Source organism: Dromiciops gliroides, chromosome 2 (genome assembly GCF_019393635.1).
Source record: "Dromiciops gliroides isolate mDroGli1 chromosome 2, mDroGli1.pri, whole genome shotgun sequence".
In the NCBI taxonomy this organism is placed as follows: Eukaryota; Metazoa; Chordata; class Mammalia; order Microbiotheria; family Microbiotheriidae; genus Dromiciops; species Dromiciops gliroides.
In genome coordinates this window covers 254,542,269-254,569,957 of record NC_057862.1, presented here as the reverse complement: position 1 = coordinate 254,569,957, position 27,689 = coordinate 254,542,269, and the positions used below count along the sequence as shown (strand labels likewise).

The window sequence follows — 27,689 nt, the reverse complement described above, 5'->3', positions numbered from 1 at the left end:
AATCATCTTATTCATATCAAACTATGCGTTTAATAAGTCATTGAAGGGATAACATTGTGCTTTTAATCTACATTTAAAAGAAGTTTTAATCATAGATAAGGCAAAAACTAAAAACAAAAATTTCTATTAAAAACAGCAAAAATAACAGTAAAAATGATAAACACGTATATGCTTAATGATCCTAAACAAAGATATTAAAAGGTAAAAAGGTCATAAAATATGCTTTTCCCATCAATTCATTTTATAAAATCAAATTCTAATTATTCCTTGCTTTGGTGTTTTGTTTGCTGTCAAGTTAATACTCTTACATTTGGAATCACTTATGTTCTTTTCAAATGCTTGGCATTATAATGAGATCTCATATCTTTTCGTAAATTAAACTTTGCTCCACATATTCCACATGTATATAGATGAACATCCATGTGCTGCTCCAACTGTTCATTATTTGGAAATATCTGAAAGCAGACCTGGCATATAGTCTCCCCAGAAGATAAATGAGAAATCATATGCCGTACATGGTCATGTTTTCGGAAGTTTCCTTGATCACAAATGGAACAGACATACCTGGCCATTCCTTTATGCATATCATTATGGAGTCGCAACTGACGTTCTCTCAAAAACTGCTTTCCACATGTCTGACAAACAAATTGTTTTTCCTTAGTATGGACTGTATAGTGTTCCCTTAAGTGACAACGCTGATAAAATCCCTTTCCACAAAGATTGCAGAAGTGTTTTCTTCTATGATCTCTTTCATTCTCTTCTATAATGGCATTCTTAAACATATCTTGGTCTAGGCAGCTGGACATATGCTCAACCACTAGATTTTCATTTTCAAAACGCTGACCACAATTAGGACATCGAAAAGGACAAGCAGAATGTTTATATAATTGCTTTTGGGGGAGACTATTTATTTGGAAATGATTGTCCCTGAAATCATCTAACATCTCAACAAACATATCTCTTATTTCAGATTGCTCATCAGTATTCTCTTCCATGTCCATTTTTTCTTCACTATTTCCTAACCCATTCACTGTCAAATCTTGGGGTTCTCCACATCTTTGTGCATGTTCTTGAAGTTGCCTACCTTTGACTAGTATTTGACCACATTTACCACAAGCACAGATATTTTCTATGTGTTTCGATAAGTAATGAGATGACAGGTCTTCTTCAGTTATTGTCTGTCCGCACAGTTCACATGATGCTCCTTCGGTATCCCCTTGTACAGGACTGTCCTTGTTAGGATGCCTTGTATTTTCCAAACTGCTTCTTTCATCTGTGTTTACAGACATCCGAGGTTTTAAAAGTTTTCTAGCATTTTTCTTCATATTGACCTCTTCTTCAATGTAATATCTATAAAATGGCTCTTCAGGTTCATCTTCTAATTCATCATTGTCAGTAGATTCATTACAGTCTTTATCAGAAACTTTAATAACATTGAAGTCTTTAAATTCATCCTTTGGATGATCTTCTGGCTCCATCTTGATGATAATCCTTTTCCTCTCAGCAGCTCTACTCTTCTCTTCACCAGCTATTTCAGACTCAGCTGTATTGTTTTTTCTGTTTCCAGTGGTGGATGATGAATCGCTGGTGGCCTGGCTTGTATCCCCTCTATATTTGTCTATTTGTGCAGAAAATGTTTTAGAAGAATCCTTTTCACAAGAGTCAGTTTTGGCATTACTGTCTTTTCCATCTCTAACATCTATGATCCTATGATATGCCCTTGCGTTTTGATATGAATGTCTATTTGTGCAGGTTAACACATGCTCATCTAATAACTTTTCACAGCTAAAACCAAATCCACAACTGTCACAGGTAAAGCTCCTTCCAAAGCGCCGTGACACACGATCCTTTGGGTTAGATAATTTGGACACTGAGCTTTTTTTACATACATCAAACAATGGTTCTGGAAAGTTGCCTAACTGTAGAGACTCTTCATCAGGCTCTTTGTTTTGTGATGTATTTACTGTTGAACTTGGCTCTACACACCACCTGTTTGCTTCACTGCCATTTCTAGCTATGGTGTCATCATACATTCGTACCCCAAATATCATTTTGTTATTGTGATTGCTGGAAGCAGAAGATGAACATTTTGAACTAGAACAGTCTGCATCCTGTATGTCTTCTAAACAGTCAGGAACATTGTATAACTGTAAGTAGTTCATTGCCACTTTAAACTGTTCAAAGTTGGCAGGGGCTGTCATAATTTTTCCTAAATACATAAATTGCAAAATTAGATCAAAGCATTCAGCACTAATTTTCATGTTGCTAAGATTCAGTTGTGCAGTGGTGTGCTGATGGTTCATGAAAAACATCCTAAAATAAGAGCTGCATGCAGCTAGAACTGCTTTGTGTGCTTGAAAATAAATGTCATCAATTGCAATACAACAGTCACAGAGAAAACCCCATTCCCTTTGGTTGTTTAGCTGCTGAAGGACGTAGCTGCTGTGGCTGGGCCTTGCCATCTTCGACTTTAATTATGAACCTATATTAAAAAAAAAGATATTAAGATCAGAAAAGGGTAGCAGAAAAACTACAAAAAGATAATTAGACTCAGTTGACTTCCTATTATAATCAAATTAAGAATATCTCATTTTAAATATTAAAATATGACATATTAGAAACCATTTATATAAGAATAAAGGTAATTTCCTTTAAGAAATATTTTAATATTGTAAACATAAGTGCCAGAGTATAAAAATTGTGAGTAGAGATTCTTTACTTATCTTCTGAAAAGCTCTATTGGCAGAAAATGCAAAAATAATTTCCTTTAAGAATAAAGGAAACCCCCTTATTTGTTTCAGATACTAATGTTGGTTTTGTATATATAATTAAGAAATGTGTACATATGTATTGAAAGCCAATGCCATTTAGGCTTTATTTATTTTTTTTTTTTAGTGAGGCAGTTGGGGTTAAGTGACTTGCCCAGGGTCACACAGCTAGTAAGTGTCAAGGGTCTGAGGCCGGATTTGAACTCAGGTCCTCCTGACTCCAGGGCCGGTGCTCTATCCACTGCGCCACCTAGCTGCCCCCCATTTAGGCTTTATTAAAAATACATTGAGGGGCAGCTAGGTGGAGCAGTGGATAGAGCACCGGCCCTGGAGTCGGGAGTACCTGGGTTCAAATCCGGCCTCAGACACTTAACACTTACTAGCTGTGTGACCCTGGGCAAGTCACTTAACCCCAATTGCCTCACTAAAAAATAATAAAAAAAAAAAATTAAAAAAAAAAAATACATTGGGGGGGGCAGCTAGGTGGCGCAGTGGATAGAGCACCGGCCCTGGAGTCAGGAGGACCTGAGTTCAAATCCGGCCTCAGACCCTTGACACTTACTAGCTGTGTGACCCTGGGCAAGTCACTTAACCCTCATTGCCCTGCAAAAAACAAAACAAAACAAAATACATGGGGGGGGGCGGAATAAACAAATTTTAGAATTAAAAACAAAAACAAAAAAAACATTTGCTTGAGGTTGAAAAGACCATAAAGTGATAATAGCAGTAATTTAAATAAACCCAAAGTAAATGGTTAAATAGTACAGTATTATAAAGATGACAAGAAATAGTCCCAAGCAGATATTGTTTTGATTGTTGTGGTTTGATCCCTCCCCTCCAAAATGAACAGTTTGGTTCTCTAAAGGAATGAGTAACACATATATTGCTCAACAATATATAAGGAAGCAGGGCTTCTAGAAGAGATGGCTGATCTTGGGGTTGTGATGCAGTTTTAGTACAGGTGATTTTAAATGAAGAAAATCCCCCAAACTCTAGAGATCTTTATTCTTATACAAAAGGTATAAAATTAAGATCCAATTTCAGTTTTAAGTCAAATTTTAATTGGCATTATCTAAGACTTCTGAACCTATTGCACTCAAGTGGGAAACAACCTTTATTCCAGAAACATCATCAGAATAACAGCTCAAATTAGGTATGGTCATATTTTTTTTCAAGTTTACTTCCCTATCAAAACTTGACAAGTCAATCTGATACCACATTAAACACCTTTGTGTGTATGGATGATATGTATATAAAAATGTATATCTATATCTACATCGATTCATTCATCTTCCCTTCATTTTCCTAACAAAGGCAAAGAGGAACACAAGAAGACAGAGGTGCACAAAGACCTGTAGCCTTCAAACTGCTCTCAATGAAGCCTGTATCTCAAGTATCTTTATTAGTGCAGTATTTCAACCTACCATTTCAGACCTTGGCCAACTTGCTAAAAATTACATAATTATGTCATTTCTGACTATAGACAGAATGTATAGGTATTTTGCCACTAAATGATAATGGACATCCTGAGTACTCCACTGATACCTTCAAAGTGTGAACAAGCACATATCATGAAAGGGTATGGATGGGTGTTTTGTCATCTACTGATGTAGACATCAATGAGATCACAAATGCACTCAAGTGTTGAAATATTCTATGTTAGCAGGGCTCAAACTCAGGCCAATTTATAATACATCAAGGTTGGCTATCATAGTTTAGTCACTTCCAGGTACAAAATATCCCAGGCTTGAAAAGACATTTAGCTTTTCATGGTGGCACATACATACTCCCTGTTGCTAAGGACTCAGGTTAGTTCTGAACTGATCAGGTGTCAACAGACTAAGTCTGGCATGAATATGGTAAGACCCTGGAATCTGGTGGGGGTAAATTGGCCCAGGCTGGAAACAGTGCAGGTCAAAGCTCCAATACTGATCAGCCCACAAATGGCTGCTTGTACTTTCCACCAGGTACAGAGAAGCACAGTCTCAAAAAAATCAACCACACATTTAAAGCTTTAAGGTCTCCTCCTAGATGAATGAAAGTTTATTTTTTTAAAGGGGGGGATAAGTTAGTAATGAATCTTCTTTCTTTTTTGGGGGGTGGGTGGGTGGGTGCGGGGCAATGAAGACTTGCCCCGGGGTCACACAGCTAGTAAGTGTCAAGTGTCTGAGGTCGCATTTGAACTCAGGTCCTTTTGAATCCAAGGCCAGTGCTTTATCCACTGTGGCACCTAGTTATGAATCTTAAAAATATGATAGTAACAGCCAAAAATAAAGAGAACTTGTGCTAGGACAGTGATATGCATATCTGTAATGACTTTCACATTTAAATGAAAGAAAATCATAGTATGTAATTTTAAAAATGTTAACCAAAAGGGACAGCTAGATGGCGCAGTAGATAGAGCACCGGCCCTGGAGTCAGGAGTACCTGAGTTCAAATCTGGCCTCAGACACTTAACACTTACTGGCTGTGTGACCCTGGGCAAGTCACTTAACCCCGATTGCCTAACAAAAAAAAAAAGAAAAGAAAAGAAAATGTTAACCAAAAGCTCATGTAGAAATAATTAGACCTACGTTTGTTTAAGTGATTCTCATATACTTTCATGGGAAATAAGCAACTTTGTAGCTGATAAGTGATTACAAAAAGTATATAATTTCAAGGAGAATTTTTATCTTATTTCTAGATTAGTCAATTAATTGAAAAAACATCATCATGTACCTGCTAGCATTATATTATAAGTTGTAGGAGGATACAAAAAGCAATAGGAGCCTTACCAGAAGAATTTACAATATGGCTGGGGACCTCAGCCAGACATTGTAAGCAAAGAAAAGGATACAAATGAGAAAAAAAAAATTCCAAGGCTTACAATGTTGAAATAATATGTTCCTTTCAGAAGGCTAAGATCAAGTGATCATGCTATTTAATCATGGGTAATTGTTTCCTAATCTATAAAATCAATCAATCAATGAACAAATATTTATTAAACACCTACTATGTGCTAGACAGTAGGGTTGGCACTGGGAATAGATATAAGACTAGAACTAAACAGTCCCTGGCCTCAAGGACACAATATGTATATATACTAATATTTACAGAATAAATACAAGGTAAGGGGAGTGAGCATTAGTAGCTGGTGAAAATCAGGAAAAGACTCATGTGAAGCACCATTTGAGTTGAGCTTTGAAGAAAACTAGAAATTCCAAGAGGCAGGGATGAAGAGAGAAAACATTCCACATTTTGAGAGACATCATACCTCCAAACAAGCCCATCTGATACATTAATGGGATTATATTACAAATATGTATGCTACATTATTATTTTATATTTGACTGGTTTGTATTTTAACACAACTGTAAATGTATTATATATGCACACATACATTATGTGTCCAAAATACATTGTTTATACATATACACACAAATATATACATAAATACACATATATACAAATACACACATACAAGTATACTGTAGGCATGGAGATAGGTGATAAAATGCTGTGTGAGGTCCAGAAAAAGAGGCTGGTTTGGTTGGACAGCAATGTATGTGAAGGACAGGACTAGATGATTTCAAAGTCCCTTCAAGGTCTGATATTTAAATGCTAGGTATTATTCATTTTATATGGTGCTATCTGCAGCAAAGCATAATTTTAAAAAATCTCTGGAGTCATCAGAGGTTATACTGATGGTATACAAAAAATGACAAACATTTCAATAAATGTGTTCCTCAATTGCTGTTACTTAACATTTTTCCTAGCCTTACAATTAACTTCTTTAGGCAGGTCAACTGGTTTTTTTTCTTAGCCTGGGTCCCCAGTTGTTGTCTAGATCTACACTGATCTGTTTACATAGTTGAATCACAGAAAATAATAGTAATAGCTTGGCTAGTACAGGGCTTTAAGGTATGCCAGATGATGCATGGACTTGATCTCATTTGATTCCAGTAACATCCCTGTGGGGCTGATGGCACTTGGCGAATCGATGTCGGAGGCAGAACAGGAACCCAGGTATTTCCTAACTCCAAGTCAAACACCCTTCCCACTTGTCTCAAACCCCAAACACTTTAAGTCTCTAACAATTTTTTCTTCAACACAGAACAGGGGTTCCTCCCATGGCAGGTCTTGCTGTCATCACCTTCTATCTGTTTATCCATCAGATATTGTAACAGAAATGCATGCTTCATGAAGAAGTTTGCTTATGTGACCCTTAAGTTCTCTTCCAATTCAGAGTTTAAAGCTGGAAGGGACCTTGGAAATCCTATAGTACAGTCCCCCCCACCCCCACCCTGTACAGAGAATTCAATGCAGACCAAAGGAGGTAAAGTGACTTCTCCATTACAATGATGACCTGATGTTCTCTGATCCAAAATCCCCTGCCATTTCTATTATACAACCAGCATTTGTCAGGTTATAAGGAGGGGAACCTCTTGTTTCCAGACATTTCCTCTTAAAGTTGGAGAATGGAAGGGACTCATCAATGGAACATTTCCCTTTTGGACTTACTCTCTGAAGTTAAACGTATCATGGTGGGATGCTTACCTAAGATCTCCAAATATTAAGTATTATCCAAATACTTGGGACAGCTAGGTAGTCCACTGGGCTTGGAGCCTGGAGAACCTAAGTTCAAATCCATCCTCAGACACTTCCTAGCTTTGTAACCTCGACAAGTCACTTAACCTCTGTTTACCTCATGGATCACTGCCAAAAAGGTGGTCCACTGAAAAAGGAGATGACAAACCATTCCAGTATCTTTACCAAGAAAATGTCCATGGGGTCAAGTCAGACATGACTGAACAAAAACAATTATTCAACTATAAGACTTCTTTTGATAGTACCAGACTTTTTTCTGTCCTTTTAATTTTTGTAATGAATTCTCTCCCTTGTGAATGTTTTGCTTAAATACTGGGAAAAATAACTTTTGGAAACCTGGAAAGCTAATAAGCAAAATCTTGTTTTCTAGGAGTCCTGATTTTTATTTGTATTACATCTACATTTCTATTAATGTCACAATTACAACCGATACAAACTCAATCCCATTATTTCCTAGATTCCTATACAATTTGTCTCTGAGCCTTAGTTTCCTTAGCTAGGTACTGAAGGTTTTAGTAAAGGTATTATTCTCTGTAAATTTGAGTTATTATAGCAATACTTAAGTCCCCTTTCTCACTGTACTCCTAACTTCAGGAATTGTGGAACAATGTCATTTTGGAAGACCAGAGAAACTAACATCCATTGTATCTTTTTTTGGGGGGGGGGAGGGGGCAAGGCAATTGGGGTTGTGACTTGCCCAAGGTCACACAGCTAGTAAGTGTTAAGTGTCTGAGGCCGAATTTGAACTCAGGTCCTCCTGAATCCAGAGCCGGTGCTCTATCCACTGCACCACCTAGGCACCCCTATCCATTGTATCTTAAGGAGTATGAATATACATGTGAGATAACACAAACTTTTGATAGCTATGCAAAGTTTTGTGACTATGGTATTTTCACTTCACTAAAATCCTACTCTGATAATTTATTCTTGCATGGAAGTGACCCTGGATTCTCAAAGACTACATGTGCAGAAGAAAAATACTCAACAGGACCTACTGAACTAGAAAATATGGGCCTGGTAACAGGATCGTCAGAGGACCAGTTTACTGAGGCTTAAGACTAGATTACAGAAATTTATTAAAGTATATCTAAGATGAGGAAGGATGCAGTCTGCGCTGATAAAGGAAGTATCTTTAATGGAAGGAGTGTGGTCCAATGCAAAGAGTTCTGGACTTGAAGTCCAAGCACCTGGGTTCAAATCCCAATTCTGCGATGTACTTATTAATACCTTGTGTAACTCTGAGCAAGTTATTTTATCCTTGTGCTTCAGATTCCTCCATTGTAAAAGGAGGTTGTTGAACTAGATGACCTCTCATGTTCCTCTAGCTCAAAATCTATGATCCTATGATGAAATCACAGATCATTTACAGACAATGTTATTTCCATCCTTTCCTATTCTTAGATTTTTTGTTGTTTAGGATGGTCACATGAACAAAAACTATGCCTAGGTTACTGGTATTTAAAGATAATCTAGTGAAAACTGTACACAGGAAGCTTGTAGGTCTGCTTTGACAAAAGCTGTATAGAATGTTGTTTCACTCTTGTCAGCAGTGTAGATTTTATGTCAATTATGCTATTTAGTTAGTAAGAGCAATTCCTGTCACTTAGTGTTACTACCTCTGACTGGTAACGTTTATATTTTTATAAAATTTCAGTTTTTACATTGAATTCTTTTTCTTTGGTACAGACTACACACAATAAATTACCAAAAAACTACAGGCTTTAATTGTAATAAAGTTTCTCAAAACTTCAAAATAAAAAGTGCTTTATACTCCGACTGTTTCTGTTTACATGAATAAACTATGAGTTACTTTAGTTTAGTTCATGGTACCACAGTACCAATTACCTCACTAGTAAAACTGGTTTGCTATAGCAGAGACGCAATGGGGCTAAAGCTGAACACATAAACATCAGACTTCTCTTCAAAGAACTCATTGTCTCTTGTATATAGGCAGCTGTCCACACATCCTAAGGAGTCCCTCTGGTGGCTATGTGAACACTTTCCCCAGCAATTTTCCAAGAATGCAGCATAAATTAAGATAAATTAATTTTAAAGCTAAAGTTTGTACAAGCTTGCATATTTCAGCATTTTAAGCCAGAAAGATATTGAAAAGATCATCTAGTCCAACCTTCTCATTAAAAAAATGAGGAAACTGAGGTAGAAAGGTGAAGTAACTTGCCATAGTCAGAATTAGTTATTGGGTAGGACCAGAACCTAGGACTCCTGACTTCCAGTTTTGTTTTTGTTTTTTTGCACAGCACTTGTATCATTCATCATACCTTAAGAGACTTACAATTACATTAATGTTGGTAATGGAAATATGGCAGGATTTATAGTTAGGATATATAGTATATATAGTTATATATACTATATGGTGTGTACATATATCTATATCTAGATAAAGATATAGTCATGCTGCTACCAATATCACTGGGCAAGTCAACTAACCTCCCTGTGCCCCAGCTCTTTTGTCTATAAAGTGGTGATTGATAAAATTCTTTCTAGGTCTACATTTTATGATCCTTCCATACCTTCTCATCCTGTACAGTACTTGTCTGTGTTTTTCCATTAAGTGTTAGGGTCAGAAAGCCATTGAGAGACCTTCCTCTCATTCTTCCAAAATGTTGGGGTTACTACTCAAGCTGTCCATTTATTGTTTCACTTTTTGCTATAGCAAAAGATGCTCTACTCTAATTATGCATATTATTCAGTTTTTCATTGATCTTTTTTGCATTATATATCATTTGGATTACATCAGACATACAATCTTCAGGAGACTAGTGATGTGAAAGAAAGCGGCTTTTATGGCATCTAACAATATAGGACAATTCCAAAACACTTATCTCTCTACTTCATTCTAGGTTTATCTGTTTAGCCTGTCTGGAATGTAAATACTGAACTCAGCAGACTATCCATCAAGCTACACAGCACAAGCTAGGCAGTATGTTTTTCATCCACCTTGTTTCCATTGTGATGGTTGAAACCTCTGTCATTGCAGGGGATTTGACTGAAGGATCTTTGTAGTGTTCTAGAGTTTGTTGCAACTAATTTTTATTTAATTTCTCACCAGGATTTCTGTCAACCATTTTCAAAGTCCAGTCTAATTTTTCAGAGTTGAGATAATTACTTTAAAAACTTTTATTACTTGTTACTCACCTCTTAGTCCATGCTAACCAATAACCTCAAAGTAACTGACTCTGCTCTGGTCAGATCACATCTAAAATACTACTATGTTCAGCTCTAGCTTCTATTTTTTAAGGACATTAATATTCCAGAGAATATACACAGATGGCAAACCAGGATGGTGAAGACTTGAATTCATACTGTATAAGGTTCAAATCTACTGAAGGAAATGAGAATATTTAGAAGAAAAACTTCCTAACCATAGATTTATCCAAAAGGAGAATGAGATGACTTTAGTGATAGTATTCCCCCACTCCTACTTGTAACCTTCCACTTACCAAAGGTATTTAAACAAAGGCTGGATATTTTGGAGGTATGTTATAGAGGAGTTGCTTTTTTAGGTAAGAGTTAAACTATATGGCTTTTGAGGTCCAAAGTCCACTTTGGAAATTCTGAAGTTATTGAAGGACCAGGATTTACATAATAAATGTTTAAATTTACTGTATCAGAGTTGGGAAGGGACCTTTGAGCTCATTTAGTCGTTACAACCCATTGCTGAACTGGACTCCCTTCTACAAGACTGCCAACTAGTGGTCACCCAGCCTCTGCTTGAAGATTTCCAGTGTGAGGAAACCTACAGCCTCCTGTATGAGGCCATTCTGATCCTGGGCAATTCTAATTGTTAGGAAGCTTTCCCCCATGTGGAAGCATGACTCTTGTTCCAGCTTGGTTCTCTCAGGCCACGGAAAAAAAAGTCTGATCCTTCCTCCAACTAGCCCCTCAAATACTCAAAGATGGCTACCTGGTCCTTCTCCCCATCTTCTCTCCTATGACCTTGGCCTTTTAATTTTTAATGGATTAATTTTGAATCCCTGTGTTCTCAGCTGAAAACATTTTGAAACGTCCTTCGTATATTGGCTAAGTATAGAGAGTGGGTGAGAGGTTAATATTTTCAGGGTTTTGGAGTAGAAAAAATAAAGTGCCAAAATAGAGGGGAAGGGCTATCTTACTGGAGGGACTGGGGAAGCTGAAAAATCAAAAAATAAGGAACTGGAGGTAGTAAAGTGAGTAGATATAAAGAGGATTTCAAAAAATGAATATATTTCCATCCTTGAATAATTTCCATAGATATTATTATTTTTTGATCACTCCTCTCTCCCTTTTCAGACTGAACCTTTTATTGTGACAAAACAAAACCGCTTAATAAAAAGACCTGACAACATATGAGATACTTTGTCCTAGTCATGCTTCTATTCTGTTAGGAATGAGGGTATGTCTCATCATTATTAGGCTCTTAACTGATTTGGGGGGGGGGGGAAGTTCTCAGAGTCTGACTTCCTTTTAATGATCTTTTTTGTTCACATTTTTGTAACCACTATGTATCACTATCAAATCTGTTGTTGTGGTTTTTTTTGTTGTTTGTTTGTTTGTTTTTCAGGGCAATGAGGGTTAAGTGACTTGCCCAGGGTCACACAGCTAGTAAGTGTCCAGTGTCTAAGGCCGGATTTGAACCCAGGTACTCCTGAATCCAGGGCCGGTGCTTTGCCACTGGGCCATCTAGCTGCCCCTCACTATCAAATCTGTATAATGACTGCCCCTGGTTCTCTTTACTTATTTTGCTCTGCATCAGTATAGAAGTGGCAGAGTGGATAGAGAGCTGGCCTCGAAGCAGCTAGGTGGTGCTGTGGATAGAGGGCTAGGCCTGGAGTCAGGAAAACTTGTGTTCAGGTCTCAGACACTTAACCTGTTTGCCTCAGTTTTGTCATTGCAAAATGGGGATAACACTTGCCTCCCAGGGTTGATGTGAGGCTCAAATGAGATGATATCTGTAAAGTACTCAGTACAATGCTTGGCACATAGCAGGTGCTTTATGTTGTTGTTCAGCCATGTCCTACTCTTCATGACCCCATTTGGAGTTTTCCTGGCAAAGATAGTGCAGTGGTTTGCTATTTCCTTCTCCAGCTCATATATATATACACACATATATATATATATACATATACATATATATATATACATATATATATATATACATATATATATATAAGGAAACTGAGGCAAATAGGTTTAAGCGACTTGTCCAGGGTCACACAGCTAGTAAGTGTCTAAGGCTGGAATTGAATTCATGAAGATGAATCCTCCTGATTCCAAGCTCAGTGCTCTATCCACTTGGACACCTAGCTGCACCAGATGCTATATAAATGTTAACTACTGTATAAATGTTAGTTACTGAAGCCAAAAAGACCTGGTCCTACCTGTGACACATACTGGCAATGTGACCCTGGGCAAGTCACTTAACCTAAGTATTTCCCTATAAAGTGTGGAAAGGTACTAAGCTACCTTAGAGGGATTTTCTTCATCTGCAAATCTGGTTCCCATATCCAGAAGTTCATACACAGTCGATTCAGAGGTCCTACGCCTTTCCAAATTCCTCATCTGTTATTTCTTACTGCACAATAATATTCCATTACATTCATATGCTATGGTTCCCCCACACGAATACAAACAAAAGTCATTATGCAATCGGTGGGCAACTGCTTTGTTTCCACTTCTTTGCTACCACAAAGAATGTCTAATAGTAGGATCACTGTCTCAAAGGCCATGGATAGTTTGGTCACTTTTCTTACATAATTCCAAAATGATATCCACAACAGCTGGATCACCTCACAACTCCACTAATTGTGCATCAATAAACTTATCTTTCCATAGTCCCTCCAATGTTGACTTTCCATCTATTGTCAATTATGCTAATTTGCATGGTGTGTGATGATTTCTGATTACTCTTCAATGGATACTACGATATGGTTTAAAATTCCTTGTTGCCTAGCTCCAGGTCTAAGAATGGTTTTGTGTAAAACAGAGTAGCTTCACAGTTTTAAAAAAATCAATGTGGAAAAATTTGTTTTTTTTTCTTTACATGTAACTTGGGGAAAATTCTAAATAAAAAAATTATATATAAAAGAAAAAACCCAAAACCCAAAAAACCCCAGAATGGCTTTCCCTACTATATAAAGAAATTTTTTGTAGTAAATTATTTTGCAATTCAAATAGCAACTCTATAGTTTATTTTTCTGAGCAGTTTTTTCTTATGGGGCACAACCCAGGCATAGACAGTGCTTGCATTATATAAAAGAGCAGAAAAAGAGATTCACACAAAAAAAGACTAGGTGACATTCAGAATAGAGTTTTAATCCTGAATGGGTCACAATTGAAAAAATGTGTACGCTTCTCAAACTGATGTGTGTCCAGAGATTGGAGCCATCTAAAAGTCAGTCAAAAAAACCTGGGAATATTTAGTAGCTTAGAGAAGAAACTTCTTGGGTCATTAAGTATTTGAGTATTTGAAGGGCTGTCATGTGGAAGCAGAATTAATTAGATTTGTTCTGTAAGCTCCCATTGGATACAAGTAGAACCAATAATTAGAACTTCTTGATGTAAAGAAGAATTTCCTAACTATCCATCCAAAAGTGGAAGAGACTGCTTTGAGTTTCACTTTATTATTGAAGGTGCAGCAGAGGCTGGACATCCATTCATCATTACATAACAGCAATTCTTGGTCAATATGTGTTGGATTAGATGCCCTCTGAGGGTCTCTTCCAAATTTCAGATGCTGAGGTTTTGAGCTTCAGTATGATAATTAGTCATCTCACTTCCAATTCTGTGTTTGAGTTATTCAACTGAAGTCCTTCTGAATCTCAGTGGAGTTTTGAATATGTATTTATTCTGGCATGTAGTTCCATGCTTAGTTTTACATTACACTATGTTAACCAGAGCAGAGGTACTTAACCTGAGTCCATGAAATTTTTTTAAATTAATAACTATATTTCAATATAATTGGTTTACTTTGTAATGCTATGTATTTTATGCACTTAAAAACATTATTCTGAGAGAGGCTTTATTGGTTTCACTACATTGCCAAAGGGGTCACATGGCACAAAAAGAGGTTAGGGGGGCAGCTAGGTGGTGCAGTGGATAGAGCACTGGCCCTGGATTCAGGAGGACCTGAGTTCAAATCCGGCCTCAGACACTTAAAACTTACTAGCTGTGTGACCCTGAGCAAGTCACTTAACCCCAACTGCCCTGCAAAAGGGGAAAAAAAAAAGGTTAGGGACCCTGGAACTAGAAGGATACTGTCTGCTCTTTTTATTTTTAAAAACCTGTATCTAAGTAATTTGTAAGAACAGTGAAGGGAGGGAAAAATGAGCAGGATACTATCAGAAAAAACCTGGAAAGACTTACATGAGCTGATGCAAAGTGAAATGTACTGTATACAAAATAACATCAATATTCTAAGATGATCTGCTGTGAATAACTTAGTTATTTTCAGCAATGCAATGATTGAAGACAACTCTGAAGGACTTATGAAAAATGCAATCCATCTTCAGAGAAAGAACTGATGGTGTCTGAATACAGATGGAAGTATATTTTGTTGTTCCTTTTTCTAAACTTTTTTTGTCTGCTATGTTTTTGCATGACTGTGCATGTATAACATTGAATTGCTTAAGTTCTTAAGGAGGTGATAGGGAAGAAGGAAGATAATCTGGAACACAAAGTTTTAAAAAATGATGTTACAATTTGTTTTTAAATGTAAGACAGGGAAAAATTCTAAATAAACAAAGGAAAAAAAGAACAGTGAAGGGGCTATGCCCATTTTAACGATAAGGCAACTGAGGCTGAGGGAGGTAGAGGGATAACTATAAAGTCTCCCTCCTCCCACCCCCATCTTTTCTATGTAGCTTTAAATTTTATCTTTTAACATGGGTCTGTTTTGAGTCCCTATGTTGTGTCTGAGGCAGGATGTAAAGGAGGCAGGAATCTTCCTGACTCTAAATGATGTGCTCTATCCACTTGCCCACACTGCCTCTGGCAAGGTCAACAAGCATTTATCAAGTGCTTACTATGTTCTAGACAGAGTAGGGAATAACTCAGTGCTTAAACTGTGTGGTTCTGCCCTATATATGTACAATAGGAATGAGCTGGGCCCAGAATTGACTATGAAAATGGTTTGGACATATTTAGAAAATTATACAGTATTTTCCATGACCTTAAGCTTCTCCCTATCACCAAAACCCATTTTTTAAAAATACAGTTTTTTCCTGGTGATTCTGTGTCTGCAAATAATAACATCATGAACCCCAATGAAGTATTAATTCTAGATGGCCCAAAGAACCTACAAGGTAAGTGTAAGGGTACAGATTACCATAACTTAGAAACAAAAAGAAGTATAAAAGACTTCATCGAGAGCATAGATGGCTGGAAAAGGAAGTGGGGTGGACATGTACCTACTGAAAGTACTAACATATAGACAGACTGCAAAATATTACCAAGACCTAGAAGGCCTTTATTGTGTTGGGCAGATTCTTTACAGAAGACTTAGAGAAGGATAAGGACAAGACCAGCAGACAATGAGAAGATATGAATTGAGTTGTGACATACAGGGATAGAAGGGATACCCATATCCATAAAATCACAAATTCACTGAGGTACCTAAATGTGTAAACACTGAATTCTGTCTCTGGCCTGGCTATTAGATTAGAGAAATTGTATAAAATTCAACACTTAGTATGGGATATTCCTTAATCGTGAAACAGCTGTGTTAAAACAATTCATTTGTAAGAAGGCCATCTGGGTCTGAGAAACAATGTTATACTTTTTAGGTTTCCAGGCCAGCTTACAATTAATTAATTAATTAATCAAGCAATCTATTCATTGATTCTTCCTTCCCTCTTACTTATCTACCTACCGAGCTACATATCTATATATGATAGGAACTACAATTGGACAAAGAGATGGGCCCAGAGTTAAACAAGAAGAGAATGGGCTAGACTGTAGGAAACTGGAGAATGCTTTTAATGACCCAAACCTTCTTCCTGAAGCAAATATCTATTTTTTAATAACAATATTTTTCTGGTAATGCCGTATAGCTTTGAGTCATGGAATATTAAAGTTCTGAAGAATTAAAGTTGCTGGTCACCAGAAGGCAATGGAGAGGTGCACAGTGGTAAGTACAGGCAACACTGTACTGAAGAGGAGGATGTCATTAGAAAATGAGATAACTGGGAAAAAAAAGAGAGAGACTGGTCATCTAACTGAGTGGCTGAGCGATGATCCACTGTTATCCATGTAATGTCAAGAGACAGAGAGAAAGGCCCAGAGCCTACTCTGTGGCCTGTGAACCTCTCTCTTGGAATATTTATTGAAGGACGGGCAGGCATGAATGGGTATGAATCTTTACTACAAATCTGACAGTGAAAAGGTCACAGATCCATCAAGTATAGCAGAGTCAGCTAGGCAGTGAAGTAGAGTACTGCACTTGGAAGTCAGAAAGACAAGTTCAAATCCAACCTCAGATACTTACTACATCTGTGGCCCTGGACAAACCACTTCACCTGTCTGCTTCCATTTCCTTATATGTAAAATGTATTATTTAGAGTGGTTCTACTTTGGGGAGGGCATTCAATTCCAAAAAATACTAAATGTCCTCTCTGCCTCAGCAGAAAACCGGCGCTGAAAAATTCATTGTCAAATATAGAACACAGTTACATAGCACTTCATGTTATCCTGTTGGATCCTGGGGAATCAGCCTCTCCAATCCTAATAAGGCTGGTACTTATTTGTAACCTGTGGATCGTCTCCTATTCCAGTCCTCCCAACTGGACAGGAGTAACCATAATTTTGCTTTGTTGTCATGGCCTTTAAGAAATGACAGTCAGGGGCGGCTAGGTGGCGCAGTGGATAAAGCACCGGCCCTGGATTCAGGAGTTCCTGAGTTCAAATCCGGCCTCAGACACTTGATACTTACTGGCTGTGTGACCCTGGGCAAGTTACTTAATCCCCATTGCCCCATGCAAAAAAAAAAAAATGACAGTCAGCTCTGGGCCACCTGCTGAGGCATTGGAGTAGGACTTTTGTGAAGAATTAATGGTCTTTAGCATTAATACTACATCTCATTTACTCAGCAACCTTTCAGTGGCAAACTTAAACCATTTTGGATATGTTCTCCCCTGCCTTCCTCAGAGTATACATAGGTATTTACTTTTTAAATTATTTTTTACTTTTCCTTCTTTTTCAGGTTCCTATCACTTTATCAATGAGCCAATTTCTAGGAGACCTTTATCCATCCTAATCTGCTCCTAATCTGTTGATGGAATGGGGGGGGGGGGGGAAAGAAAGCCAAATTTGTTATAACCATGCCTATCTAAATCAGAATAAAAAGCTTCTTCTGGAGATACTCATAGGATCCTCTAGGAATTTTCAAGCGCTTGGACTTCATGATGCATTTTGAATGAAAGGAGACCTTTTTTTTAAACCCAGGGCTGACTCCACTTCATGATGCTGCCTCTCAGAAGTAATTGTAGCTTGGTACTATTTAATGGGGGTCTCTCTGTTTCTTGTTCATGATACTCCATTTCCTGTCTCCATGTATTTGCACTGGTCATTCCCCATGCTTGGAATGTACTCCTCACCTCCACTTCAAATAATTTCCTCACTTCCCAAACAGAACTAAGAAAACAATTTATACAACAACAACAATATTGTAAAGACAAACAACTTTGAAAGATTAAGGCAACTCCAATAAATGCAATGACCAACCACAATTCCAAAGGACTATGTACCTCCAGAGGAGAGGTGATGGGCTCAGAGTGCAGAATGAGACACACACAGACACAGGCACAAACACACGCTTATTTTTTTTTAACAAGGGGTTTGTTTTTCTTTCTTTCTCAAGGTAAAGGGGAGGTGAAGTAAGAAGAAGGTATATGAGGAAGAGAAGGCAGATTCTTTTGGAAAAAATTTTAAGAATTTCCTTACTTCCTCCAAAAAAAACCATATGAAATCTTTCCTGATTCTCCCAACTGCTAATGCCATCCCCCTTAATTATCTCATATCTGATCAGTCTGTTAATAAGCATTTATTAATCAATTTCTTTGTGCCAAGTCCTGGGGATACAAAGAAAGGTCACAATCTAATGGGGGATACAACACACCAACAACTATTTTTATTTTGTGTTGTCTCCCCAATAGAATGTAATCAATTTAAGATTAATAATCTTTTTGGGGGGGAGGGGATATTTGAATCCTCAAAGGCTAGCAGGGTAAGTAGCAAAGTAATTAATCAGTGCCCATTACTTTGATTCTGGTAGAAAGAGAACTACTGAGTTGGGAGACCTACAATCTAATTTTCTGTAACTATGTGTGACCAAAAGCAATTTCTTTACATTTCAGTTCAGTTTCTACATTAAAAAGGCAACAATGACCCCTCCATTAAAAAGCAATGTAGTCTAGCTTTCCCTCCCTCTATTAAAAAAACAACACAGGAAATATCTTTTTTATGTACCTTAGGCCCAGGGGACTTCTAAATGCTCATAATTACTCTGTTCCCATGGATGCAGCCCTTCTCTCTGCTCTGAGAGTAGCTCAGCTTTTTTCTCTCCTTTAGCATTCCCCAGTCAGCTCATATTTTAGTTATAATTTTATTGAATTATTACACTCCCCCCCCATTTTGTGGTTACAATGTTTTCTCACATGTGGCTTTTTTCATGTTCAATTCTATTCTGGTCCTAGGACATTTCACAATATAAAGACCCTGATTAATACTCAATGAAATGAAATAGAGAAAAGCCTAGAATAAAACACAAATCTGTTAACTTAAAGGAGTACATAACTTAATTTTTCAACCTTTAAGTATGTTTAACATACCAATCCATGTCACTTTCTCTTCTCCTACAAAATCTTTATGAAAATAATGAAGGACATCCTTGATGACGATAGGAGAGAAGGAATAGGTAGACATGCTACAAACAAAATTCTACAACAGACCACATTTTTACAGTCATACAAGCAGGATCATGCAGAGAAAGCAAAAGTCTACTATGTTGACTACAAAAAGGTGGATGGACAGCCCATAGGGCTAGTCCACTAGTGCATCTAGTAGATGTTGCAGATAGACCAAGAACAGAAATGAATAAGGGGGCAAGCTGGCTGAATTACATTTGGTAAATGGCAGTGCTTTTAATAACCCTGAACTACTCTCCAAAAGAAAGCCCCCCCCCAATCCCCCTCCAGAAATACCCATGTTTTAAAAATCAATTTATTGACTGAATATTCCAATGACGCCAAATTGCTACAGATCACAGAATAACACAGTCACTTCAGAATTAGTCACATCACCCAAAGAGCAAGAGAGGAAAGCACTGTGAGAAAGCTGTTAACATACTGCCAAAGAATCTAGTAAGGGAATTTAAGGAGATTGTTTCAAAAAATATGGTCAAAAAGGTCATCATATCAGAGATTATGTGATAATCAGCAGACAGTTCTCAAGATCCAGAGATATTCACATAATATCCAACAATAGAGGAAGGTTCCCAAGGCTCCCCCACCACCACCCCATGGGCGTGGACCAGTCATAATATAAGATACGAATGAGTAGTGTTCTCCACTGTTCCAGGAATGCCCACACTGATGAGATCACAGATTCAGGAAAAGTATTAAAGCCTTGTATTAATTCCAAAGCACACTAGGGAATGTATAACAAACAGCAAAGGCAATCAGGCATATATTTTTCTATCATTTATTTCAACCCTTATTTTCAATTCAATTTTGTGGGTAAATATCACCTTTGAATCTTTCCTCTGAAATATCTAGGACCTGTAGCTACTATTTCTTTCTCCCTGGATCTCCCAGCTCATATCTTATCAATCAACAAGCATTAAATTGCTACGGTGTTTGAGAGGCTATGCTAGGTTCTGAGGCTACAAAGACAAAAATGAAAAAGTACCTGCCCTCAAGGAGCTTCTGTTCTATTAGGGGAGATAATATGTACATAAATAAGCACATGCAGGCCATATAAAACAAACACATGGTAACTATAGGAGGAATAGCACTAGGAGCTGGGGCTTGAGCGATCGAAAAAGATCTTTGTAAAGTATAAAGTGCTCTGTAAATATAAGGTATTATTCTATCCTGTTTTTCTGGTCCATCTTCTTGTCCCATCTGTTTATTGCCATTGCTAACTCATAATACACCTTCCCCATACATATACTCTGCATCTGTGCAGGCCAGAGGCCAAATGATCACATTCCATGAGTTCCTCACACCACTTCATCTCTCCCTTCTTCCACCCAATTCCCACTGCTAGTTACAGGCTTTCATCGCCAACCCTGTCAATGCTCTTAACTGGACTTTCTACTCCCAATCTGCTTCTAATGCTAATGCTAGAATAAACTAGCACGGTACTCCCCCAAAATCAAGTCCCCCTACTGGCTCCTCCTGAATTAGGTTCAAACTCTTCTCTCTTGTATTCAAGGCCCTATTCCATCTAGTGCCTCTGTACCTTTCCAACCTTCCATATGTCAGTACTACCTATCTCACAGAATGATTGTGAATATTAAATGAGATTTTAATATCGGTTGTTATTAATATGCTCCAATCTTACTGTATTACACTCAGTACTTCCTCACTACCATCGTAGTTCACATTTCTATAGGGAGTTTTATGAAGTATTTTACATAAATTATCTCATTTAATATAACAACCCAAAGAGACAGGTGCTGAGGAAACAAGGCTCAGAGAGAGTTTAAGTGACTTGCCTAGTAATAATAGTAAATACCTAAAGCATGGGGTTTGAACCTAGGTTGTTCTTCCTGATTTCAAGCCGAATATCTCAATAAAATGCTGCTGCTTATAGTTATTTCTTTGCTCACATTATTTTACTATGTCTGTTATGTCTACCCTCTTCACCTGTTAAATTCCAGCCTATTTGGGGGGGGGGGGCCCAATGAGGGTTAAGTGACTTGCCCAGGTTCACACAGCTAGTAAGTGTCAAGTGTCTGAGGCCGGATTTAAACTCAGGTCCTCCTGAATCCAGGACCAGTGCTTTATCCACTGCACCACCTAGCTGCCCCCAGCCTATTTTTAAAACATTTATTCACAGCCCATCTTTTAAAGTGCAATTCTGCTATGGATCATTCCAGGACTCCCCCAGTCACTAACTGCTAAAATCCTCCTCATACTACCACTTGGTTTTGCAACTTTATGATGCATTTATCATGTAATATTGCATAATGTAGTTATGTATTTGTTTCATCCCTCCAGGAGACTTTCAGCTGTATGAGGGCAAGAATTATCCTCACCTATGTTTACTGAATAAAGACTTATGAATAAAAAAATATGGAGATCAGTTAATCTGTAAACAAAGGTAATATATTGTATATAGATGACAAATATATTTGCTTACAATTACCTTTATAGGTAACATTTTGAATCCAATGCAATATCTTCATCATCCTCTTTTGATATAATAGAGGTGCTTAATAGATATTTGACTTGAAATAAGAAATGCTGTACTTTTACTAAAACCTCTTACATAAGAACGCAGGATTTTGAACTATAAAGATCATACAGTCCAACCCTACCATTTTACAGATGAGGACAGATGAGGTGGTATGATTAACCCAAGGCTATTCAGATAGTAAATTTCAGAGCTAATATTTGAATACATGTATTCTCACTTCAAATCCAGTGCTCTTCCCCACTAAATCACCCTGTCCTTTAATAAATAGAATGCTACCAGCCAAAGAGTTAGGTGTATCTGAGTCTTAGCTAGAAACCAATATACAACTGGGCCAGTGCCTACCTCCACCTCCTGAGATCTGTCAGTTACCTCTCCATGACCTCAAGAAACCTTTAATTATTGATTAGGCTTTCAAGGTACCTTAATACCAGGAAGAAGGTATCCTGGACTTTGTGCTTGAATGTTTTGGTCTCTAGAACAGGCATATCCCAAATAATTACCTGGTGTTATTTTACAAATCCATCTTATGTGAATTTGCTTAGATTTACTGTTTCCAGAGCCTGTTCACATGGATGAATTGGTAAAAGTGACTTCCTGAATTTGCCAAGTTGAAAATAAGACCCTGTATTGTGGTTTCCCCACTCAGTACACACCCCAGTGGAAAACAAAACCAATTTACATTTGCTAAAACTTTCAATTATGTTGTTTAGAGGGTCTGTTTGCCTAATATTAACTGTGCTTCTCAATTACCAAAAATTTGATCAACAGGCTCTTTCTCTTTTTAATTATCAGTATTAAAGTGATAGGAAAAAGACCTAGAACTTTCTTTTTTTTCTTTTCGGGAGAGTGAGGGTTAAGTGACTTGCCCAGGGTCACACAGCTAGTATCAAGTGTCTGAGATCACATTTGAACTCAGGTCCTCCTGAATCCAGGGCTGGTGCTTTATCCACTGCGCCACCTAGCTGCTCCTAAGACCTAGCACTTTCTAAGAGAAAAGGAAAAGGCTTACAGAACTGCATCTGCTACTCCTTCAATTTGAAATAGATGAGGGTGGTGAAGAAAAAAAAAGGAAGGTAGTCTTGGGTATAAGGACTACATGCCTCCTAGAAGGGGGTGGGAAGGGGAAGGGAGCACCAGCAACACCAACATTTTGCAGAGCTTAATGAAAGTAAAATCAAGTCACCAGTTAGGCCTATAAGAAGGGAGCATTTATTAAATACTGTTTGCCAGGCATTGTGCTTCTAGGCCCTGAGGGAGACAAGAATAAACAAGATCACCTGATGCGGCTTACCATTCTAGTTGGGTGAAGAGACCTACACATAAATGTAATGCAAATCACAGTACAAAAAGCACAGAAAGGAATACACAGTTCTATTTTGCTGGGGCTCCGAGCTTCTCAACTTTTGGGAAAGCCCCATAACTGAAAATGAGCACAGTGGTGGGTGGAATATTTGATTTCCTGCTTTAACACAGTAAGTACAAGGCTTCAGTTGAGAAGCATGGTTTCCCTTTCGTGTGGGCAGCTTTTGGACTCCCCACAAAACTATTATGTTTGAGAGAGTGGCAAGAATACCAGCAAAGGTAGGTTCAATTAGAAATATGTCCACCATGATGTCACCGTCTGGGTAAAGAATTCTGGCTCTGGTAGATAGAATAAACATGAATGTAAACACAGCACTGGGGTCTGTTACTGACTTTTTATGTCTAACTTCTGACAAACCACCTCTCCCACTTCTGTTTCATCTCTTTATTTAAAAATGAGAAGACTAGCTGTCTCCTGACTAGTTACCAAAGAAAAGAGAACCAACCAAAATGACAAATTATGTCAAATCAAGTATTGTAGTCTATGGCCTGTCTAACACTTATGCCGGGGCAGGAGATTAACAAAAAACAAACCCCCAAACTTTAAGATTCTCAGAACTTGATAGCAGACAGCATTCCAGCACCAAAGTTCTGGTTTTTAGTCTGTTTTCCCCATTTCTTCACAATTATTCCCATCTTTGGCCCCAAATTACACGGTCCTACTTGCACAAAAATCATGTTAAGTCTGCAGCTAATCCTGAAGGCTGCGGCTGTGTGCCAAAGTTCCTCCACTGTGGCAACTGAATTCCTCACTAAAATCTCCTCGAGAATATGTCAATTTTGGCTTAAGAAATCGATTCCGAGACACCACAAAACCCCTTGGAACCCACCCAAAGTTAGTCTCCCAGGCCCAGTCCACACACTGCTGCAACCTTCCTGCAGTGTAGCATTACACTTTTGACAGACGGATAAGGCTGAGTCAAGTTGCCACGTTTAAGACTCGTCCTATATCATTAAAATAAATTTTATGAATATGCCTATACCATGCGTTCTATAACAAAGCACTAGTTCAATAATGGGGGGGTAGGGGGTAGGCGGGTTCCCTTTCCATTCTCAGTTCGGAAATTTTTTTTTTCTGACATTTCGGAGGTAAGGATGGGAGGGGCAGAAATCGAACCCAAGACACATATTTTGGGCGGCCCCGCGCTAACCATTTTTGTAGTAGGTTGAAAGCGGAAGAGATTTTTACCAGCTAACAGGGTCCAAACTCCTAACCCACGCACTTTCCAATGCACATACAACAGCGAGTTGTGCTGCGGGCAGGAGGACGTGGGTGGGCGGCAGCGTAGCGAGGAAAGCCCACGGTCTTTGCAGCGTCCTCCCCAGCAAGAGTCAGCCTGGGCTTCGGGACGTCCCCCCCGCTTCCCCCCTGGGTCCCCCCCCCAAGCCGTGGCGGGGCAAGGAGCGGGCTCCGAGCACGTCAATCAAATCGAACCCTCCCGCCTCCCGCCAAGAAAGCAAGCGAAAAAAGAAAAAAGAAAGAAAAGAAAAGAAAAGAAAAGAAACCAAACCAAGTCATCTCAGAACCCGTCCGCACGGAGGCCGGCAGGCTTGGGCTCCCCGGCTAGGACGGGCGCAGTCTTCCCTTTGGCTCCAGAGGCCCAAAGGAAAGGCTGGCGGCGCCCGGTCCCGGTCCCCACGCCAGCCGCGTGTCCTCGCGCCCCTCCCCGGCCCTCGCCCTCGGCCAGGCCGAAGCTGCGCCGCAAAGTTGTGCGAACGTCCCGTGCCGTTCCCCCCACTCCACCCCACCCCCCTCCCGCGCCTGGAATCTACTCACCGGCCACCGCAGGACCTGGGGCTGCGGGAGGGGCCGCGGGAGACTTTTAAGGCCAAGCTTTGGTGGCCAAGCAGAGAAAGGTGAAAGGGCGGAAAAAAGAAAAAAAGCCCCGGCGGCGGCGGCGGCGGAGGCGCCCTGGGCTCCGGCTGCTCCCCGAGCTCGGCTCCTGCTCTGCCAGGGACTACGCTGCAACAAAGGACTTCCGCTGCCGCACAGCCGCGCCTGCTGCACCGCACTGAGCCGGCCCCGCTTACGCGGCGACTCAGGGTCTGCCCACCCGCTCGCTGGCGGCGACGGCGGCGGCGGCGGCGTCCGCCAGCTTTCCCCTCCCTCCCTTCCTCCCCTCCCGCCCACCCACTCCCTCCTCAGGCGCTCGTTAGCTCGCTCTTAGGGGCACTGGCGGCAGCTCGTGGGGCTGCAACAAGTTTCTGCGTTGGGGCTGGCACTACCCACACTGGGAGGGTTTCCCCAAACTTCTAGAAGGGGTGAGAAGGGAAAACCTCGCAATTTGCTCTTGGAGTGTTTTCTTTTGGGGGGCTTTTTTTCTTTTTGCACGGCCGGCCGTATACACAGGGGAGTTGGTTGGGCGAGTTGCACACTCCCCCGGGGTCCGGATGCTATTTTTTCCCCCGGGTCCCACACGTTAATACTTCTGACGTGTCGGGTCCAACGGTGGGACTCTTTTTGGTGCCTCCGATCCACAAGTGACGGCGCCGTAGCAGCAGCGTTTCTCTTCGGGAAACGCTAAAAAGCCCATGGGCTGCGCCCCACGGTAGGCGCGGGGGTCGCAGTCTTGCTGACGGCCCCTACCCACTTTGGCTCGACCGCCTGTTGAACCGGAGCCACTCGCCCCTTCATGCTCCGCCCTGCCCAGCACTGCCCTGGTGTCAAGGTGCCCAAGATCGATGGTCCTAGCCTGACGTTTCTCCCCCCCGCCCCAGCTCTTAGCACAACCAGGGGTCCGCTTCGGGGTCTTCGCCCACCCTCATGTTCCTTGGTGGAGAAGCCCGTGCTTTTTGTCCACTCTTAATAAAAGTCATCGAAGGGGTACGCGCGTGCGCTCGTAAGCGAGGTAACCCGCCGACCCACAAGCCGCCAACCCAATCCCTACATTTTGGGACCCAAGACACGGCGCAGCTAGAGCAAAGCAAAGCCGAACGGCGCCCGTCCGGCCACCTGCGCGCGTACGGTACGCACGCACGCCCTCCTTTTCGAGTCCCTCATTTCCCCCACTGCTACCACGCGCGCGGTCACGTGGGCCATCTCCGACGGCGGGGGCGGGGAGGGGGGGGGTGTCGCGTGAAGCCGCGCGAGACCCAGGGCCGCTGGGTGAGCGCGCAAGCCGCTGCCAGGTCCCCAGCTAGGAGCCTGCAACTCCCCCCGCCCCCCTCGCCTATTCCCCCTCCTCCCACTCTCCTTCCCGGCCCCTCCCCCACCGAGCAGCGGGCAGTGCCGCGGCGGCACCTGGGTAAGGGATGCACCTCCATAGCCCTTTTGGGTTTCTCCGTTCCGATTGCAGACTCCGGGCGTGAGCCGCTCCGCGGAGGCTTGCAAGCTGCCAGCACCCGTCGCGAGACAGATGCAAGTAGCTCCGGGGAGAAGGGTGGTTTTTTTTTTTGTTGTTTTGTGGGTTTTGTTTTTGTTTTTGCTTTAGTTTTAGACGTGCAAGATTGGGAGGAGGAAAATGGCAACCAGAAGCGCCCTCCGGGGTCAGGATGCTCAGGACCTGCGGTCTCCTCCTCACCCATCCCCCGGGGGGCAGGGGGTGGTGCCCTTGGGGGCCGCGGTGGTGAGTGCATTTGGCCCGGGATGGCGCGGACACCACAGTGAGATGGGGGCTTTGAGACGGCCACCTTAAAGGGACAGCTGCCTCTCATTAGAGTCTGGAGCTTCTCCGTCGTCCCCAGGTGGGGGACCCCCCATGATTCTGCTTGGGCTCCCCTTACCTAGAGGAAGGGGCGCACAGGTGTAAATCTGCGGATCCAGGAGTTGAGGACCTGCTGAAACAGGTCGCTTGCTTCTGGGGTGGACTGCAAATCCTCCTCCCTCAGAGACATCCCTTCCCGGCCCCGGCCTCCGCCCCCCCCCCCCCCCCCCCCCGTACAACCTGCCTGTGGTCCATTCCCATTTTGCAGAATCAAAGGGTGATGCTTTTTCCATCATTTAGCACCGCCTCCCCAACCCCATCCTGCCCAGTTTGGCGTTGAACAATTCCTGAGGCACGAAGTTCTTCATTAGTTTATTGTCATCACCTTGGTTTACAAGTTTAGTTTAATCCAGTCAAGTGTCCACCTGACGTTACTTTTCTTTGGTACCATTTATTTACAGGTGTCATCATCATTTACCTATTTCCATCCAGTTTCTCCACCCTCCCCAAATACTCCATACAGATTAGGCCAGTAGCTCTTCCTGAGGTCTCTCAAATCCCTTCATTCCTTCTCTTCCACAGGGATTTCTTAAGCGTCAAAAGTACGGTTGAGAATGTTAGACCTGGAATCCAGGCCATCTCCCTCAATTGAGGAAACTGAGGCCCAGAGATTTTAATTAAACATTTTTACCTAAGGCTACAAAATAGTGTAGTGCCATTTCCTGACTTCTAGGGTCATTTTCCTTTTCTCTACATCATAACTTTCACATAGTGGGCACTTAAATTGTGAAAGAAATGAATGAATATTTAATTACAGACTTTCAACCAGTGCTAGCATATGCCAATGTGAACATTATGTAGAGTGGGAAGTTTAGGGTCAAACTAGATAGTAGCAAGTGAACAAAGACTACCT

At 40.5% G+C, this 27,689-nt stretch overlaps 2 protein-coding genes across 7 annotated transcripts in view; one reads left to right on the top strand and one right to left on the bottom strand.

Moving 5' to 3' along the window:
- Positions 1 to 2: 2 nt before the first annotated feature.
- Positions 3 to 26,973, bottom strand: ZBTB1 (zinc finger and BTB domain containing 1). Of its 3 annotated transcripts, none has more exons than XM_043981557.1 (2): positions 26,856 to 26,973; positions 3 to 2,482 (listed from the first exon to the last, which is right to left on the bottom strand). In XM_043981557.1, the coding sequence occupies exon 2, from the start codon at positions 2,460 to 2,462 to the stop codon at positions 321 to 323; it is 2,142 nt and encodes a 713-aa protein (XP_043837492.1). In that variant the 5' UTR covers positions 2,463 to 2,482; positions 26,856 to 26,973; the 3' UTR covers positions 3 to 320. The 3 variants fall into 3 exon arrangements, with proteins under 3 accessions (XP_043837492.1, XP_043837493.1, XP_043837491.1); XM_043981558.1 differs by lacking the exon at positions 26,856 to 26,973 and adding an exon at positions 26,374 to 26,505; XM_043981556.1 differs by lacking the exon at positions 26,856 to 26,973 and adding an exon at positions 24,910 to 25,183.
- ZBTB25 (zinc finger and BTB domain containing 25) overlaps positions 26,249 to 27,689 on the top strand; it is a 47,249-nt gene continuing 45,808 nt past the window's right edge. Inside the window, exon 1 of one of the 4 annotated variants that reach the window (XM_043981562.1) lies at positions 26,249 to 26,377. The gene's annotated coding sequence lies outside the window, so the exon portion shown is untranslated. Of the gene's footprint in view, positions 26,491 to 27,689 lie in introns of all 4 variants that reach the window. The other 3 variants (XM_043981563.1, XM_043981561.1, XM_043981565.1) reach the window with 3 other exon arrangements.

Excerpts from the sequence above, each read along its gene's own strand:
- ZBTB1 (XM_043981557.1), bottom strand. The coding sequence starts at position 2,462 with ATGGCAAGGCCCAGCCACAGCAGCTACGTCCTTCAGCAGCTAAACAAC.